General features: G+C 38.5%; 1 protein-coding gene across 3 annotated transcripts in view; it reads left to right on the top strand.

Annotated features, from left to right (window-relative positions):
• The window catches only part of LOC126475361 (exportin-5), a 197251-nt gene that overhangs the window by 35608 nt on the left and 141043 nt on the right, over positions 1-20600 (top strand). For all 3 annotated transcript variants that reach the window (XM_050103176.1, XM_050103177.1, XM_050103178.1), the window contains exons 3-4: positions 4197-4427; positions 20098-20268. In XM_050103176.1, the coding sequence (XP_049959133.1) occupies positions 4197-4427; positions 20098-20268 (402 nt within the window). The remainder of the gene's footprint in view (positions 1-4196; positions 4428-20097; positions 20269-20600) is intronic.

Genomic DNA, 20600 nt, shown 5'->3' with positions numbered 1-20600 from the left:
TGTAGTTTGTGGAGGTTACAGTGTAGATTTTGTAAAAGATACAGACAGGAAAAATGAACTAGAACCATTATTTGAGCGTTTCAGTCTAATATCAGTAGTCAGTGCGGCATGGTAGTAGGACACTTATTGTTAACATTTTTATAGCCAGTGCTCAGGCTGAAACAATTAATGTGCACTCATTTGCTAATGGACTTCCTGATCATGATGCACAATTATTGGAAATAAACACTACAGTGTCTTGCAGCTCAGGGGCAGGTTCATGCAAAGCGGTGAGGTTTTTTAATGAGAGCAGGATACAGTGTTTTAAGAATAAGTTAAAAGAGGTGATATGGGATGGTGTCTATATAGAAAAGAGATGCTAATGTCTGTTCAATCTATTCCGTAGTAAATTTATGTCAGTATTTGAAAGTTACTTTCCTAAAAAGTTACCCAGAAGACCCATCGAAGAAAAAAGGAAGCTGTGGATAACTAAGGGATTTTAGATCTCATATGTAAGAGGGTTAGGAAACTTTATATAAAGGTTAGAGTAAGTCAGGAATCAAGATTGCTTGCATACTAAAAAAAGGTACTCTAATATTTCAAGGAAAGTCATTAAAATGTCAAGAGTTATGTATGCCCCCATAGAAATATACAGATAGTAAGATTAAAACTACACAAAATATTGTCAAACAGGAGACAGGACAGTCAAACATTGTACAAGATTCCATAACAATTAAAATGTATGACAATATTGTGACATACAATTCACAAGTTATGAGCACATTGAACAATCACTTTCTCAATGTAACAGCAAAAATAGAGTTGAATGGTTTGGCTGAGCAAGGAAGATAATGTGTTAAAATTATCATTCCACTAAACTTGAAGCAACTAGAAGTAGCACCCACATCCTTCAGTGATATTAAAATAATTCTAAAAAACAAAATTTTATGTTTTGTTGACGGAATTTCAACCAGAATTCTGAAAATATTTGTTCCAATTCAATAATAATGTCTTTAATGATATACATAATACATCACTGGTGCAGGGAGTTTTTCCAAACACGTTAAAGGATGCAATTGTTAAACTGCTTCATAAGAAAGGTGACAAGAATGACTTAAACAATTAGCGCCCAATTTCCTTACTGACAAAATAAAAGTTCTTGAACAAAATCAAGCAGTAGAAACTCCATTCAGGAATATCAACAATTGGTTATGAACTGCAGATTAAAACTGAAGAAACAACAAAAACTTGGAAATTTAAGGAGGTGGGACCTGGATAGACTGAAAGAACCAGAGGTTGTAGAGAGTTTCAGAGAGCATTAGGGAACGATTGACAGGAACAGGGGAAAGGGATATAGAAGAAGAATGAGTAGCTTTGAGAGATGAAATAGTGAAGGCAGCAGAGGTTCAAGTAGGTAAAAAGATGAGGGCTAGTAGAAATCCATGGGTAACAGAAGATACATTGAATTTAATTGATGAAAGGAGAAAATATAAAAATGCAGTAAATGAAGCAGACAAAAAGGAATACAAACATCTCAAAAACGAGATCGACAGGAAGTGCAAAATGGCTAAGCAGGAATGGCTAGAGGACAAATGTAGAGGCATATATCACTAGGGATAAGATAGATACTGTGTACAGGAAAATTAAAGAGGCCTTTGGAGAAAAGAGAACCACTTGTATGAATATCAAGAGCTCAGATGGAAAACCAGTTCTAAGCAAAGAATGGAAGGCAGAAAGGTGAAAGGAGTATATAGAGGGTCTATACAAGGGCAATGTACTTAAGTGCAATATTACTGAAATGGAAGAGGATGTAGAGGAAGATGAAATGGGAGAAATGATACTGTGTGAAGAATTTGACAGAGCTGAAAGACCTAAGTCGAAACAAGGCCCCGGGGTAGACAACATTCCATTAGAGCTACTGATAGCCTTCCATCTGAGCATGATGTATGAGGCAGGTGAAATACCCTCAGGCTTCAAGAAGAATATATTAATTCCAATCTCAAAGAAAGCAAGTGTTGACAGGTGTGAAAATTACTGAACTATCAGTTTAATAAGTCACTGTTGCAAACTACTAACACAAATTCTTTACAGATGAATGGAAAAACTGGTAGAAGCCATAGAAATGTGGGAACACGTGAGGCACTACAGACACTATGAATTACCTTAGAAGGTAGATTAAGGAAAGTCAAACCTATGTTTGTAGCATTAGACTTAGAGAAAGGTTTTGATAATTTTGACTGGGATACTCTCTTTCAAATTCTGAAGGTGGCAGGGGTCAAATACAGGGAGAGAAAGGCTATTTAGAATTTGTACAGGAACCATATGGCACTTGTTAGAGTCTAGGGCCATGAAAAGGAAGCAGTGGTTGAGAAGGGAGTGAGACAGGGTTGTAGCCTATCCCTGATGTTCTTCAATCTGTATACTGAGCAAGCAGTAAAGGAAATGAAAGAAACGTTTGAAGTAGGGGTTAAAGTCCAGAGAGAAGAAACAAAAACTTTGAGGTTTGCCGATGACATTGTAATTCTGCCAGAGACAGCAAAGGACTGAGAACAGCAATTGAACAGAATGAACAGTGTCATGAAAGGAAGATATTAGATGAACATCAACAGAATCAAAACGATGATAATGTAATGTAGTCAAATTAAATCCGGTGATGCTGAGGAAATTAGAGTAGGAAATGAGACACTTACAGTAGTAGATGAGTTTTGGTATTCGGGGAACAAAGTAACTGATGTTGATCGAAGTAGAGAGGATATAAAATATAGACTGGCTATGGCAAGGAAAGCGTTTCTGAAGAAGAGAAATTTGTTAACATTGAGTATAGATTTAAGTGTCAGGAAGTCTTTTCTGAAAGTACTTGTATGGAGAGTAACCGTGTATGGAAGTGAAACATGGACGATAAATAGTTTAGACAAGAAGAGAATAGAAGCTTCCAAAATGTAGTGCTACAAAAGAATGCTGAAGATTAGTTGGGCAGATCACATAACTAATGAGGAGGTACTGAATGGAATTGGGGAGAAGAGAACTTTGTGGTACAACCTGACTAAAAGAAGGAATTGGTTGGTAGGACGCTTTCTGAGGCTTCAAGAGATCATCCATTTAGTATTGGATGGAAGTGCAGAGGGTAAAAATCGTAGAGGGAGACCAAGTCATGAATACACTGAACAGACTCAGAAGGATGTAGGTTGCAGTAGTTACTTGGAGATGAAGAAGCTTGCACTGGATAGAGTAGCATAGAGAGCTGCATCAAACCAGTCTCTGGACTGAAGGCCACGCACCCTGCACACAGTCAGCTACTGGGGTAGTTGTCTGTGCTGTGTAGTGTAACCTTGACCCATTTAGGTATACTGTGCATTTCTCAATCCTGTGTAGTACAAGTGTGTGAAGTGCCAGTTCTAGTTTGTCACAGAATCTTCGAAGTCTCAGAATCAAGCTTTCCACTCAGCTTGAAACCTGAGGTCACCTATCAGTTCTGGGGACAATGCTACAGATTGTGAACTATTTTGAAACACTGAGTAAGTCTGATCTCAACCTTCTCTGCCGGTCTCTGGAATGTACCAAGTATGACCTTCAAGCATAGTCAAGCAGTGTTTGTTCCATCATGCTTCACAGTCTACAGTTGGCTGCATGTTGTTCCTTCAGTGGTTGCCTGAACATCCTCTTCTAAATGTTGAATAAGGCCTCCAGACATACAGGCTGAGAATGTAATGTGACACTTCCCATTCCTTACTGACGTTTTCCTATGGCTTACCATTATTTGCCATACATTCAAACTGCCAATGACTGTTAAGGCATGGGACTCAAATATGGGAGCAGCACTCAGTCAGTTCTATATATAGCAACCCTGATTTCGTTTCAATTTCTTCCTTCTGAAGCCTGTATGATTCCTCAAATGAGGATAAAGTGTACTCTGTAACCCATCCTTGTCCACTACAAATTATGGGTTCCAGAGTCGATAGCATATGAAACTGTTCTTGCCTTAAGAATATCTGATAAGTATAGATCATGTTCTAATAATGTTTAACTGCCAGTACGTGGTACAATGATACAAAAGAAGGCTACTGCCTTGATATGGCGTTTAATTAATTTTTCTACTTCTGTTTTGTCATTACATCATCTTTTCCATTATATATTGTTTTTGATACTCTGTAAACATAGCATCACTCTTTGGTAAGTTAAATGTAAGTTTGGTATGTTAAATTGTTCTTGTTCAACAGGAAAATGCCATGAAGTTGCTCATTGGGGGCATTGAACAACAGCTTCAACATTATAACCACATCAAGGATGCACTTTCACGAGTGATTGTGGAAATGATAAAAAGAGAATGGCCACAGCAGTGGCCAACTTTGTTGAAAGAGCTCAGTGATGCGTGCAGGCATGGGGAAAGTCAGACTGAAATGGTCCTCTTTGTTTTTCTGCGGCTTGTTGAAGATGTGGCTTTGCTGCAGGTAAATGTGAAATTCTTGTCTGTAACCACTTATATTTCTCATGTTTGCTGTTATGGAGCGTATTAGTCTATGGCTTCAACTGCCAGAGCCTGCAGTTGTGTGTGTGAGTTTGTGTGTGTGTGTGTGTTTGTGTGTGTGTGTGTGTGTGTGTGTGTGTGTTTGAGAGAGAGTGAGTGAGAGAGAGTGAGAGAGAGAGATCCATTTTTGACAAAGGCCTTGTTGGTCGAAGGCTTATTTTATGACAGTCTTTTTGTTGTGCCTATCTGCGACTCAGCATCTCTGCTATATGGTGAGTGGCAAATATCCTTTTTATAATATTGTTGGAGCTTATTAGTAATTTAGACGTCCCTTGGCTGTATTGCAAGTATGATTAAGGGTATCCTCAACAATAGGGACTGCCATTTCACGATTTATGGACTGGCAGGATTTCTTAATTAGGATTTGCTTCCTGAGGGAAGCTGATATCAGCATTCCTCTAGAATTGCACTGGCCCTACTTTGTTGGGCAAGCTACATACAACTGGCTGCTCTGCCATGGATCATGGGGCTTGTGTGCTGCTCCCAGTAACTAACCTGTTGGTGACATGGGTCTCAGCTTGTGCAAAGCGAGCAGAACTTCTCCACGTGATGCTAAAGGTTCCTTTGACACTGCAGTACCTCTTCATAAGGTTTTTCTACTTACTGAAGAAATAAATAAAAAAAACTGAGACTGTAATGATGGCTGTACTCAATTGAATGTGAAAGTCTAATAATAGAATGTAATAAATAACACCACATCATTTACTTTTTTCAATAAGCTTAAAAATGGTGTAAATAACAGGACATGTAAATAGTTGACATCACTTTTTAAGCATCACGTTATAAAACATCAATAAGCCATTTTATTAAATGTATTGGCCTTTAAAAAATCCCTGGTTTTTCATAAGTTTCATATTTCATAAACACATAGGTAGCTTCTACTTTTTTGGCAAAATATTCAGAGTTGTAGTTTGTTTCAGTTTCTCCTTGTGATTTTTTCCTATCTTGTTTTCTAGTTCATAAATTTAGTCAGAAGTTTTGTTGTCTACATCTGCAGCAGAATAGATTTCTGTATTATGTTCACTGTGGCATTTGGTAAAACATTAGCAGAAGTCTGAAATTGATATATTTAATGAATATTTTATATCTTCAGCTGTCAATCCAGTTAATACCACAGGTCTGACTCAGATGGTAAAGCCCTACCCTAGGCTGGAAACTGCTTTTGAATTTAAGGAACTGAATGTGGAGGAAATAGGAAAAATAATAGATAACTTAAAGAATAAGACCTCATCTGGCTGGGACGGACTGAGTAGTATTATAATTAAAAAATGCAATAAGGTATTAGTTGGAATAATTACCCATTTGATCAACAGTAGTATCAGGGAGCACACACTTCCAAATATATTGAAGAAAAGTACAGATAAACCTGTGCATAAAAAAGGATTGAAACAAGAGCTATCAAACTTCAGGCCCATATCACTAATACCAATTTTCAGTAAAATATTTGAAATTGTTTTGTTGACACAACTTATTGATTATTTCACAAAGAATAATTCACTAGCAGAAACACAGCATGGCTTCAAAAAGCATCACAGTACCATTACGGCAATTACCGAATTTCTCCACAATGTGTATGATGCCCTGGATGAGGGAATGCAGACAGCAGGGATATTTCTAGACCTTACTAAAACATTTGACTCAGTGAGCCATGAGCTATTACTAAGCAAACTGGAAACTTACAATATGAATGCTACATCCATACAACTACTGATCACTTATCTAACCAATTGTAAGTAGTGTATAAAGCTGAGTTATGAAATTAATGGTCAGATCAACCATTTCCAATCCAGCTATGAAACAGTAAAACAAGGTGTACCTCAGGGCTCCATATTGGGGCCTTTCCATTTCCCGGTCTACATTAAGGGGAGATGAAAGTATTTAAAAAATATAGTAAATCCCATATTTCCAATATAAAGCAAAATACTGACATTGAGGTTAGGGTCGGGCCTGCAGATGCAAACATTAGCTTGTCTCCAAGTGCATCTAAAATAAAACTTGGGATAGGGATTGTGTCAGAAGAAACAAATCATGACAGAAATACAGGTTTCAGAATTGTGGATCTGGAAATGGTGGCAGAAGAACTTAGAAAAGCCTACAAGTGCTCTGTTTGTGGAGGGAATGTGGATTTGGTTGATGACGGAAAGAGAGAAGGTTTGGTTTGCACATTGTACATTTTGTATCAAAACTGTGGTGCTGGCAGACCATTCAAGACATCAAAGGTCAGTAATAGAATCTATGAAGCCAATATGAGATTTGCTTATGGACTAAGATGTATAGAGATTGGAAGAGGTGGTGGAAGCCTTTTATGTGGCATTATGAACATGCCTGGTCCCTCCCCTAAAATTTTCTGCAATGAATACTGCTCTCCTCAATGCAGTTGCAGAAGTAAGTGAAGAGAGCATGAAAATGGCAGTCCTGGGGGCAGTTCAAGAAAATTGTGAAGCAACTAATAGCAGTGATATAGCAGTTTCCTGTGACAGTTCCTGGATGAAGAGGGGGCATACTTCACTGCATGGAGTTTCAACAATCATTAGTGTCGACACTGGAAAAGTATTAGACTTAAAGGTGATGTCTAAATATTGTCCTGCATGTTCCTTGCACAAGAAATATATTGATGCAGTTAAAGAAACAGAATGACAAGAAGCCCATAAAGCTGTTTGTAGCAGAAATTATGCAGGCTCCAGTGGTGGGATGGAAGCTGCAGGTATGAAATTAATTTTCCATAGATCTTTGCAAAAGTATGGAGTAAGATACGCACAGTATTTAGGAGATGGAGACTCTAGTGCTTTCAAGAATGTAGTTGAAAGGCAGCCCTATGGAAAAGATTGCACTATTGAGAAACTGGAGTGCTTAGGCCATATTCAGAAGAGGATGGGTGGAAGACTCCGAAGACTTGTTGCAGACAATAAAGGCAAGCTACTAGAGGATGGGAAGCCACTGGGAGGTAAAAACAGACTAACAAAGAAGAGAATTGACAGCCTACAAGTCTATTATGGTGCTGCAATTAGAATCAACCTCACAAGCTTGGACAGTATGAGGAAAGCAGTATGGACCATTTGGTTCATTACTTGTCAACATACACTACACCTCAACATGGCCTCTGTTCTAATGAATGGTGCAAATTTTTGAAAAGTAAGGAAAGTGGGCAAGTTTATACCCATAAAAATACCGTTCCTTATGAGGTTTCAGTGGCCATTAAACCATCTTTTAGAGCACTAGCTTCACCAGAACTGCTAGAAAAATGTCTGCATGGGAAAACACAGAACCTAAATGAAAGTTTCAATGCTCTTATTTGGAAAAGATGTCCAAAGACTGTGTTTGTTTCTAATTTGATGGTGAAGATTTCTGCCTGGGAAGCTGCAGCAGTGTTTAATGATGGGAATGTGGCAAGACTTCACATCCTCAGCAAGTTGGGCTTTACACCTGGAGTTTTCACTGAGCAGATACTGCAGATCATCGATAAGCAAGGAATCGCAAAGGTGGAGACTTCAGTCCAGAAAATACAAAAAATTGCTAGGCAAAGGAGCAGAGAAGCTGTAGAGGATGATGAGGAAGAAATGGAATATGGATATGGGCAGTTTTAGCTAAGGTATGATAGATTTGATTTTTTTCCCCCCTGCAACGTAAGGTTTTCTGCTTTGAGGAACACATATATCAGAAACTACTGGAAGGATTGCAGTGAACTTTGGCATATGTATTCTTTTACTTTGAAGCAATATTTAAGTGGAACAAAATTTTAATCAAGATATTATACACAGTTTTGTGGTTGATAATACATTGAAAATTTTGCTTGTTAAAAATCTTCGAATCCAAAATATCACAGAAAATAGTAGCATTGTTGTTGTTGTTGTGGTCTTCAGTCCTGAGACTGGTTTGATGCTGCTCCCCATGCTACTCTATCCTGTGCAAGCTTCTTCATCTCGCAGTACCTACTGCAATCTACATCCTTCTAAATCTGCTTAGTGTATTCATCTCTTGGTCTCCCCCTACGATTTTTACCCTCCACGCTGCCCTCCAATACTAAATTGGTGATCCCTTTATGCCTCAGCACATGTCCTACCAACCGATCCCTTCTTCTAGTCAAGTTGTGCCACAAACTCCCCTTCTCCCTAATCCTATTCAGTACCTCCTCATTAGTTATGTGATCTACCCATCTAATCTTCAGCATTCTTCTGTAGCACCACATTTCGAAAGCTTCTATTCTCTTCTTGTCCAAACTATTTACCGTCCATGTTTCACTTCCATACATGGCTACACTCCATACAAATACTTTCAGAAATGACTTCCTGACACTTAAATCTATACTCGATGTTAACAAATTTCTCTTCTTCAGAAACGCTTTCCTTGCCATTGCCAGTCTACATTTTATATCCTCTCTACTTCGACCATCATCAGTTATTTTGCTCCCCAAATAGCAAAACTCCTTTACTACTTTAAGTGTCTCATTTCCTAATCTAATACCCTCAACATCACCCGACTTAATTCGACTACATTCCATTATCCTCATTTTGCTTTTGTTGATGTTCATCTTATATCCTCCCTTCAAGACACCATCCATTCCGTTCAACTGCTCTTCCAAGTCCTTTGCTGTCTCTGACAGAATTACAATGTCATCAGTGAACCTCAAAGTTTTTATTTCTTCTCCATGGATTTTAATACCTACTCCGAATTTTTCTTTTGTTTCCTTTACTGCTTGCTCAATATACAGATTGAATAACATCGGGGAGAGGCTACAACCCTGTCTTACTCCCTTCCCAACCACTGCTTCCCTTTCATGTCCCTCAACTCTTATAACTGCCATCTGGTTTCTGTACAAATTGTAAATAGCCTTTCGCTCCCTGTATTTTACCCCTGCCACCTTCAGAATTTGGAAGAGAGTATTCCAGTCAACATTGTCAAAAGCTTTCTCTAAGTCTACAAATGCTAGAAACGTAGGTTTGCCTTTCCTTAATCTTTCTTCTAAGATCAGTCGTAGTGTCAGTATTGCCTCACGTGTTCCAGTATTTCTATGGAATCCAAACTGATCTTACCCGAGGTCGGCTTCTACTAGTTTTTCCATTTGTCTGTAAAGAATTCGTGTTAGTATTTTGCAGCTGTGGCTTATTAAACTGATTCTTCGGTAATTCTCACATCTGTCAACTCCTGCTTTCTTTGGGATTGGAATTATTATATTCTTCTTGAAGTCTGAGGGTATTTCGCCTGTTTCATACATCTTGCTCACCAGATGGTAGAGTTTTGTCAGGACTGGCTCTCCCAAGGCCGTCAGTAGTTCCAATGGAATGTTGTCTACTCCGGGGGCCTTGTTTCGACTCAGGTCTTTCAGTGCTCTGTCAAATTCTTCACGCAGTATCGTATCTCCCATTTCATCTTCATCTACATCCTCTTCCGTTTCCATAGTATTGTCCTCAAGTACATCGCCCTTGTATAGACCCTCTATATACTCCTTCCACCTTTCTGCTTTCCCTTCTTTGCTTAGAACTGGGTTTCCATCTGAGCTCTTGATGTTCATACAAGTGGTTCTCTTATCTCCAAAGGTCTCTTTAATTTTCCTGTAGGCAGTATCTATCTTACCCCTAGTGAGATAAGCCTCTACATCCTTACATTTGTCCTCTAGCCATCCCTGCTTAGCCATTTTGCACTTCCTGTCGATCTCATTTTTGAGACGTTTGTATTCCTTTTTGGCTGCTTCATTTACTGCATTTTTATATTTTCTCCTTTCATCAATTAAATTCAATATTTCTTCTGTTACCCAAGGATTTCTACTAGCCCTCGTCTTTTTACCTACTTGATCCTCTGCTGCCTTCACTACTTCATCCCTCAAAGCTACCCATTCTTCTTCTACTGTATTTCTTTCCCCCATTCCTGTCAATTGTTCCCTTATGCTCTCCCTGAAACTCTGTACAACCTCTGGTTCTTTCAGTTTATCCAGGTCCAATCTCCTTAAATTCCCACCTTTTTGCAGTTTCTTCAGTTTTAATCTACAGGTCATAACCAATAGATTGTGGTCAGAGTCCGCATCTGCCCCTGGAAATGTCTTACAATTTAAAACCTGGTTCCTAAATCTCTGTCTTACCATTTTATAATCTATCTGATACCTTTTAGTATCTCCAGGATTCTTCCATGTATACAACTTTCTATCATGATTCTTAAACCAAGTGTTAGCTATGATTAAGTTGTGCTCTGTGCAAAATTCTACCAGGCGGCTTCCTCTTTCATTTCTTAGCCCCAATCCATATTCACCTACTACGTTTCCTTCTCTCCCTTTTCCTACACTCGAATTCCAGTCACCCATGACTATTAAATTTTCGTCTCCCTTCACTACCTGAATAATTTCTTTTATTTCATTATACATTTCTTCAATTTCTTCGTCATCTGCAGAGCTAGTTGGCATATAAACTTGTACTACTGTAGTAGGTGTGGGCTTCGTATCTACCTTGGGCACAATAATGCGTTCACTAAGCTGTTTGTAGTAGCTTACCCGCGTTCCTATTTTCCTATTCATTATTAAACCTACTCCTGCATTACCCCTATTTGACTTTGTGTTTATAACCCTGTAGTCACCTGACCAGAAGTCTTGTTCCTCCTGCCACCGAACTTCACTAATTCCCACTATATCTAACTTCAACCTATCCATTTCCCTTTTCAAATTTTCTAACCTACCTGCCCGATTAAGGGACCTGACATTCCACGCTCCAATCCGTAGAACGCCAGTTTTCTTTCTCCTGATAACGACATCCTCTTGAGTAGTTCCCACCCGGAGATCTGAATGGGGGACTATTTTACCTCCGGAATATTTTACCCAAGAGGACGCCATCATCATGTAATCATACAGTAAAGCTGCGTGCCCTCGGGAAAAATTACGGCCGTTGTTTCCCCTTGCTTTCAGCCGTTCGCAGTACCAGCACAGCAAGGCCGTTTTGGTTATTGTTGCAAGGCCATATCAGTCAATTATCCAGACTGTTGCCCTTGCAACATAATGTCATATGGGATTATTTTCTGGGGTAATTCATCAAGCCAAGCTAAAGTTTTCCGGGCACAAAAACGTGCAGTAAGAATTATATGTGGTGTGAACTCAAGAACATCCTGCAGAAGCCTGTTTAGGGAACTAGGGATACTAACTACAGCTTCCCAATATATTTATTCCTTAATGAAATTTGTCATTAAAAATATATCACTTTTTCAAACCAACAGCTCAATTCATGGAATCAATACTAGAAATAAGAATAATCTTCACAAGGATTTAAAGTCACTTAGTCTTGTACAAAAAGGTGTGCATTATTCAGGAACACACATTTTCAATAACTTGCCAGCAGCCATAAAAAGCTTAACAACCAATGAAATTCAGTTTAAGAGAAGCCTAAAGGATTTATTGGTGGCCAACTCCTTCTACTCCATTGATGAATTTCTGAGGAAAACCAACTGATTTGTATATAAGTACAACATAACTTCTGCACAATTTCAGTGCAGTAATGTGTTCACTGAAAATTTGTGTGTGTGTGTGTGTGTGTGTGTGTGTGTGTGTGTGTGTGTAAGTATAATCTAACTTCTGCACCATTTCAGTGCAGTAATGTGTTCATTGTAAATAAGTATTACAGTAGTTGTATTACATGTTTCTTACCTTATAAATAAATATAAAACTTTTTTATTTTAAATTCAGTGCAATAGTATTTGTAAAATGACTCTTAGTGTTCATTAAAAAATGACGATCATTCCACTTGGGACCTGTGGAATGGTACATTAGCTTATTTGTTTTAGTTTAAATATTTGTCATGTATTGTTGTTTTTCTGACATGTTCCACATCCTGGAGGACCTCCTCACTACGGATCAATTGGAATGAAAGTAAATCTAATCTAATCTAATCTAAACTGAAAAGGCTGCTGCCCCTCTTCAGGAACCACACGTTGGTCTGGCCTCTCAACAGATACCCCTCCGTTGTGGTTGTACCTACGGTACGGCTATCTGTATCGCTGAGGCACACAAACCTCCCCACCAACGTCAAGGTCCATGGTTCAGGGGGGGGATAGTAGCATTAATTTACCAAAAAGTTACTGCACTTAATTGTACACCTATTAGTTTAGATTATTTTACCATTAAAAAAATTTGCCTCGAAATTATAAGAAAGTGTACCTTAAAGTAATAATGCAATAAAAAATTCAAAATTATCTCACTGTATTAGATTGTTATTAAAAATTCTGAATTTTAAAAAAAAAATCATGTTAGAGATCTATACATAAGTGTGCAAAAATTCAGTGAGATTGAACAAAAAATGGCAAAGATATGGATTTACAAAAATATCAGTGCAAGACTGCCACCGTCTCCCCTTAATGATTTAGAGGCACCTCTGTACTCCCAACTAGTAAGTTATGCAGATGATACCTCACTTTTGTTCTTTAGCAAACAAACTAATGATTTGACATTGGCTGCAACTGATGGCTTAAGTCAAATAACTACTTACTTCCATGATCAAGGTCTAAAAGTCAATATTAGCAATTCCCAGCTATTACCATTTAAACTTGGTAATTCATACCAAACCTGTATTGATAATATAAGTGACATCAAAAAAGTAGACACTGACAAATGTAAATTTTTGGGGATATACCCAGATGAAAATCTTAGATGGGTATATCATATCAATATTGTATGCAATAAAATCAGCAGTTCACTTCACTTAATTAGCAAACTATCAAAATTAGTCTCTGAACAAACATTAAAAACTGCTTATTATGGGACAATATTGCATATATTAATTGTGGAATAGAGTTATGGGGATGTGCTGCTGATAGACACATGAACAGAATCCTACCATTGCAGAAAAGAGCAATCAGGACCATGTGTCGACTAGGATACAGAGATTCATGTAGAGAAACCTTTGTACAACATAAATATCTAACAGTATACTCCTTGTATCTGTACAAATTAATAACATTCTTTGTAGACCATAAAAATAATGAAGCTAAGTTCTCTGATGTGCATACCGATAACACAAGACAAAAAAATTGCTTCTTCAGAAACATAACTAAACTAAAGACAACAGATCATAGTCCTTGGATAAATGGCCAGATATGGTTTAACAAACTGCCAAGTGCAATAAGGTGCCACAGAGGTAAAGTATTCAAAAGGGAATTAAAATTGTTCTTAACTCTCAGATGTTTGTACTCACTGAATGAATACTGATATTAAAATGTAGCTATTCTTAAATGTAGGCCTAACTCTTCTATCTATACCATGTACTATTCTGAAGTGATCGTAATATATATTATTTTTGTAACAACATGCTGTAAATTCAGATACCTATACTATGTAACAACTGTATGTTAAATTATGAAGTACTGTACCATATACTTCCAAATGTGTCACACTTAAGTGGCTTCTTTTAAATGTGAATTGCAAATTTCTACTGTTTGTGAAGGAATTGTATAAAAATGCTATGACGTTTGCAAAAGTCACCAGTTGGTGACTATATGCAAAAAAGACAATAAATAAATAAATAAATAAACAAGGCATGGATATAGACTGGTGTCCAAAATTAAAGCAACAAATGGAAATTTTGCAAGGTTGTGTTTATTTTGCCACAAAACAGTATAAAAAGGTGATAGTAATATATAAACAATGAAAAGAATACAGAATGTAAACAACTGCAACATGCATAACGGTAGACAAAAGTATTCTTCATTTTTTCCAACTTAACGGATTTGCGGATACATTCCAACAACTGGTTAATGTGCTCAGTAGGGGGTGTGATGACTTCTGGCAGCAATACAGGCCTGACAATGATGGAGCATGCTGTGAATGATGTCATCAGTTTCATGTTGAGGCAGTAACACCCATTCTTCTTGCAGAGCTACTCTCAGTCGTGGAGAGTGATTTGTGGGTGCTGAAATAATGCAAGCCATCCCCCTAGTGCATCCCAGACATGCTCTATGGGACTTAAATCAGGAGAGTGAACAGGCTACACTCCTTGCTGGTTCACTCATACAATTTCATGAAGAGGTGTTCGACCGGTAAAAATGATCTTTGCTCGCACCATTAGGGCTCCACAATGTTTGCTTCCTGAAATTATGTTCCACATTCCTTCCAGATGCGAATCCATCGAGACTCACTCTCCAGACTAAATCGGGAGGCACCTATGCAAACAACATTGACCCACTGTTTGACCGTCTGGGTGGTGTGTTGATGACTGCACTCCAGATGTTCCCTTCTGTGAAGACTCAGCAAGTCTGACAATAAAGGCTACTCTCTTGAAGCCTTCTGCACACCATTTGCCTTGATACAACACATGCAGTGGAGCTGCGAGCTCACGTCAGTTGCCGTGCAGTACTAAGGCAGTATTTTTGTGTCCTTACAGCTAAATGACTGTCCTCTCTTCTGAAGTCACATGCGTCAGCCCTGCCCTGGTCTTCCAGATACATTTTCAGTCTCTATAAACTGTTGCCACATCTGAGAAACAACAGATTAAACCATCTGGCCAAATTAGTTTGCAACTGTCCTGTTTCCCTCCTCTCTTTCTACAGCCCTCCAGTGCAGATAGTCTGGTAGATCTCTTCTCTGTGCCATAGTGCACCATCTGTGACTGTGTATACAGTGATTGTGGACGTGGGGCTACCCAACAAACACTACCTCATTTCATAGGTGCCCTGGCATCATCATTAGCGTGGTTGTCAGTTGACCAGAATGCCATCTTCCATGCACAACATGATCATACAGACATCTGGTTAACAGTTTGTATGATTATATTGCGAATTAGACACAGGACGGGGAAATAGCAGTTTGTTGCTTTAATTTTCGACACCAGTGTATGTTACACATATGTATATATGACATTAAACTGTATGCAAAACTTACTACATCGTACACTAAAATTATTTTTTTAGAAAAATACACAGAGTGTGTGGTATCAGTTGGCAACAAGTGATGACTAAATGGTGTACACTGTTTTCTCAAGCTGAAAATTAATAGCTAGAGTCCACAGGCAAAGAATAAATAAATAAACACAGAATGCTGGAACCAGTCAGATAATTTTGTTTGATAAATGTTGTCATGACATTACATGTATGAAGATATAATTCTGTAAGCAATGATACAGAATGGAATCTGCAGTTAAACTTTTTGCTATACAGTCAGGCTCCAACCTAAGATATGAGAAAAGTGTGTGACAATCTGTGCTGCTTGTGGTAATTTCAGCTGTGCTGTTAGATCCCAAACTAATCACCACAGTAGAAATTGCTACATAGGCCAGGGAGAAGTATACGATACACTACTTCATTGTGTCAACTTGGAATCAAAGTGATTGTTTTTGACAAAATAATATACCACAGACCCCTACACCTATGTTTCATAATTAAATTTTCCACAGGAAATGCCACATCTCTGACGATTCAAAAGTAGTTGTTAGATTATCTGGAAGAGGAACTACCATTGCTTTTATCTATCATTGCCAGAATATCTTATATTTGGAATAAAATTTAGCCCAGCACAACACTTTGTTTGCTAATGTAACATGGACATGGCTTAATGGCAATAAACAATGCTGGACACAGTATAATTGGTTTTAGATCAGTGTTAGGAGACAAATTATTTGTGGCATTGTAACGACTTATACTGATTCGGAACTAGGGGTCCTAGGGCACAAGAAAGTTAACTGCTTGGTGTTTTCAAACATTATTTTAAGTCCAACACCATACCAGTCCCATTTTATGCCAGTACTGTTTTTCCACATGAACATTCTTTCATTTAGTTACCATAAAAACGAGTGCAAATTAACCAAATGGAAAATTTGGAGTAATGAGAAATGTTGTTCACAGTGGGAAAATGTGTTGCGTAATGACAGTTTTAATTCTTAACGTAATCCTCAGTAAACTCATTGCATTTTGTTAGGGATAATTTGATTTGGGGTGGGCCCATAGCCACAGCCTTCATGTAACATTTAAACATGGTATTATATATATTATAATAGAAACTGCAGTCATACGAAAATAAAAAATTATGGATTTCACTATAAAAATAGTTGTTTTTGATTATTTTTACATTTGACCCATTCCATTCCCATCCCCACACCTAGTGGTGCTAACCTTATATCAAACCACTACAGTATTGCTTTCCGTGCAATAAATCATGTGAGTAATACCTGAGAAATATTGGCCATGGTATGTGATTTACTGTAAACTCATCTGTGTCACTCTTGGCATTACACATAATGGCACATCATCTGTTAGCTATCTGTAAATTGCCTCACTAGACATTGTCTATAGCACAGGGACAGTCAATCCAAATAACATCCACAAAAGTAGTCCAGATAATGCCTGTCTCATCCATAGCGCAGTCCAGCGGATAGCGTGAATGAACGGTGTGATGAGGGAGAACACTAAGTGAAGTGCTCAAACTGCAACAACGGCCTTTAATGGCAGCATGGCACTGCAGGGCTTGTCCACCATATGTGATTTGGCCTCTCCTGCTGTTGTCAGTGATATGCTGCCCTATGGTGAAAGATGAAAGACAGCCAACCACCACCACCACAGCTGCTGCCAGTTAGTTGTATGTCCACCTCTAGTGAGATATCAGTATCACTGTGCAATCCAGACAGAAAGTGAAATATGTACCAAGAGTGGTAAAAACTTCTCCATATGTTCCAAAGCCATGATGGATTTTACTCCCTTTCCTCTCCTCAATCCCCAAAGTCATGCGAGTTGCATTACATTCTTTACAAGGTAAAGTAGAGGATACTGCATAATGTTAGTCAATATTCACAGTTTTATTCATGTATGGAGTCAGTGTCTATAAACATCTGAACAAAATATAAGCTCTCTTATCTTGTAGTTATGTAAAAGAAACAAAGTTTTGCTGGTTACTGAAAAGATTTTTTGTGGTGTCACCGCCAGACACCACACTTGCTAGGTGGTAGCCTTTAAATCGGCCGCGGTCCGGTAGTATACGTCGGACCCGCGTGTCGCCACTATCAGTGATTGCAGACCGAGCGCCGCCACACGGCAGGTCTAGAGAGACTTCCTAGCACTCGCCCCAGTTGTACAACCGACTTTGCTAGCGATGGTTCACTGACAAAATACGTTCTCATTTGCCGAGACGATAGTTAGCATAGCCTTCAGCTACGTCATTTGCTACAACCTAGCAAGGCGCCATTATCAGTTGCTATTGATATTGTAAAGACTGTACAGACAAGAGCTACGTTCAACATTAATGGGTTAAAGTTAAGTATTCCACCAAGTACCACCTTTTTTCTGAAGTCTAAATACCTTGTCCTGTTCCAGACCTCACGCCAGCCTGCGTGAGCTTAAACGCGTGCCTTTCGGCTTCCTCCAAACCCCGTGGGTTGGCTCCTGCCAATCCACAACATTTTTCATCAACTATTGTGTGTGAACATAGCTGGTAAGGTTGCAAAATTTGTAATGGATTATTTGCAAACATTATAGAAACTGGAGAAAGTGGCATTTGAGTTGAATAATTGTCTGAAATTCTGAAAAAATATAATAGTTCAGTCTTTCCCATTAGAAATTACTGTTAAATATTTGATGTGCTTTTGTACTTTAAGTAGATTTAACACACTACTAACATCATTCATCATTAGTTTTCCAGTCCGTCCCCTTAGCTGTGTGGTCAGTACGTCTAACTGCTATGCAGTGTGCCTGGGTTCGATTCCTAGCTAACTTGGAGATTTTCTTCACTCGGGGACTGGGTGTTGTGTTGTCTCATCAACATTTTGCATCATCAATGTGCAAGGCACTCAGTGTGGCATCAACTGAAAAGACGTGTAACGGCTGAACTTCCCCAGGTGGAGACTCCAGGTCATCAGTGCCATATTGTCATTTCACTCCATTTCATTAGTTTTTCAGCTGCTACAGGACAAAGATAACACAATGCATGGAAATATAAACATCAGGATTCGTTATTGTATTCGTTCAGAATTGTATCCTGGGGTAGACAATATTGCAATGTTTCTGTGGCTCTCGGATATTGTGAAATGGTGTCATTGAAGCACTTCACTGTAGCAGTTAGTAGTGATTGTTGGCAGGAGATGCCACACATCTGACTTACCCTGTGGTCATACATAAATTGCAGAGAAGCAAAATAAAATTGAGGCATTTAAACATGGAAATAATGAAGCAGTTGTCTTCAGCTTCGGTGCCTTCAGGCACAGTGATTGGTCATGATACAAATGGGGTCCTCCTATTGTTTTAATTTAGCAGTCTACATCATTAACTAAAGCTGACATGTAAGTACCCAATCAAAACATTTTGAATTTACAATGGCATCATCTGATGCATTGTTTGAGAATCTCAGCATCTTGTGATGTTGAAAGTGTTAAACATCTCAACATAGCAAACAGTATGCAGTTGAATATGAGATGTTTCCAGGTGTGTAATGATTAATTCAGAAAATACGTTGAAATATTTTAAGATTTTAGATACTGTCCTCTGCTCCTAATTAGTCACAACCTGTCTAGGATGCTGTCCCCCCCCCCCCTCCCTCCCCTCAAATTAACAACAACCTGCTGAGGATGATCTACCTCATTCATGGGGAGAAAAGTCATGTACCAGTGCGATGACGAGTTGCTGGAATTGCAAATTGGAAGTCATGGCAATTTAAAGCTTTGCCATGACAGACATCCCTCCAGTAATTGCCATGACAAACATCCCTCCAGTCATTGGCATGACAAACATCCCTCCAGTCAAACAGATGAAAAGAAGTGACTTTAACGCAAAGAAGAAAATGACTGGCCAATGACATGTGACTCTTGTAGTTAGAGCACCTGTAAGCATCTGGTGCTTGTGGCATCCCAGTTTTAGTTTGCCACAGTTAGGCTGCATTACTCCCATTTTACGATAAAAGGGCAGTAATTTATCTTAGCAGTGGCCTGCTTTACATTATCTTTAACAGGGAGACAAGTGTTTTCAGGCTGTCTAGGCTCCTATCTTTTTAATCATACTTACCTGGTAGGAAAAAAAGCATGGACACTGATGGCCTTGCACTCATGTATCCTAAACAAAAAATCCTCTATATGGTTGTGGTACCATTCAACTGTAATGGGACAACAACTGACCATAAAGTTGCCCTTCTCCCAAAGAAAACTGTGTGTGTGTGAGTATGTGTGTGTGTGTGTGTGTGTGTGTGTGTGTGTGTGTACATTTTCACTCTTAATGCATATATAACTCCATGGCTAAGTTGTAAAGACAAACAGTACCTCAGTTACTCGAAAGAGATAATGTGTGTTTATCCCATTATTTTTAAAATTTTTGAGGAATCCTATGTCGTTTTGTTCTTCAGTCATTTGCGTTGTGCATGCTGATATATTCATACACCACATATGTTCACTTGTTGTTGTATGCCCCGTGGTTTTTGTTCTCTGCACATTAGTGTGTGTTTGTCTGTCCTGCTATTAAACTAAAGTGTAAAGAAATTGTAAAACCATAGGTTTCTGTTCTCATGCATTAAATAATGGGCTGTAATGGTTCCACAGAACTGTTTGTGAATAGTAGTGTCTCAGTGAAAGGCTTCTCCAGAATTTTTCATTCACATGTATCTTGACTGCTTTTAAAAATAGCTTGTTGCTATAGAATATTGTGCAAATTACATTTTCCAGACACTGGAGTCCAATCAGAGGAGGAAAGACCTGTATCAAGCGTTAACTACAAACATGGGTGATATATTTACATTTTTCTTGAAATTAACTGTGGAACATTGCCAAGAATTTAAATCACTCACAGATAGTGGAAAAATACAAGAAGCGGCATCTCATGGAAGAGTTGTGCAGGTAATTTAATAATTTACTACAAATTAATTGTAAATGAAGTCAGTTATTTGCCTGATGTTCTGCAAATGAAGTAATAGCAGACTATAATTTCACCAGTGCTCACTCACATTTAAGACTGCTTTGCCAATTTGTGAATGTTTTCTCATCATAGTGGATTACTTTCTCCTCACGTAGAAGAACCCAGATATACAGCCTGTCCAATGTGCTAAGTCATACATGGAAATTCATGAGGTTGCTTTGTGAGAAACAAATATATTTGAATGCCCAAGGTACAAGACTGGAATTGGCCCTGTAGCACTGTATGGCACAAACTTCTGGACTAAACAGTGACC

The sequence above is a fragment of the Schistocerca serialis genome, chromosome 4 (assembly GCF_023864345.2).
Source record: "Schistocerca serialis cubense isolate TAMUIC-IGC-003099 chromosome 4, iqSchSeri2.2, whole genome shotgun sequence".
NCBI classification, from domain to species: Eukaryota; Metazoa; Arthropoda; class Insecta; order Orthoptera; family Acrididae; genus Schistocerca; species Schistocerca serialis.
This window is presented reverse-complemented; position numbering and strand designations above follow the sequence as displayed.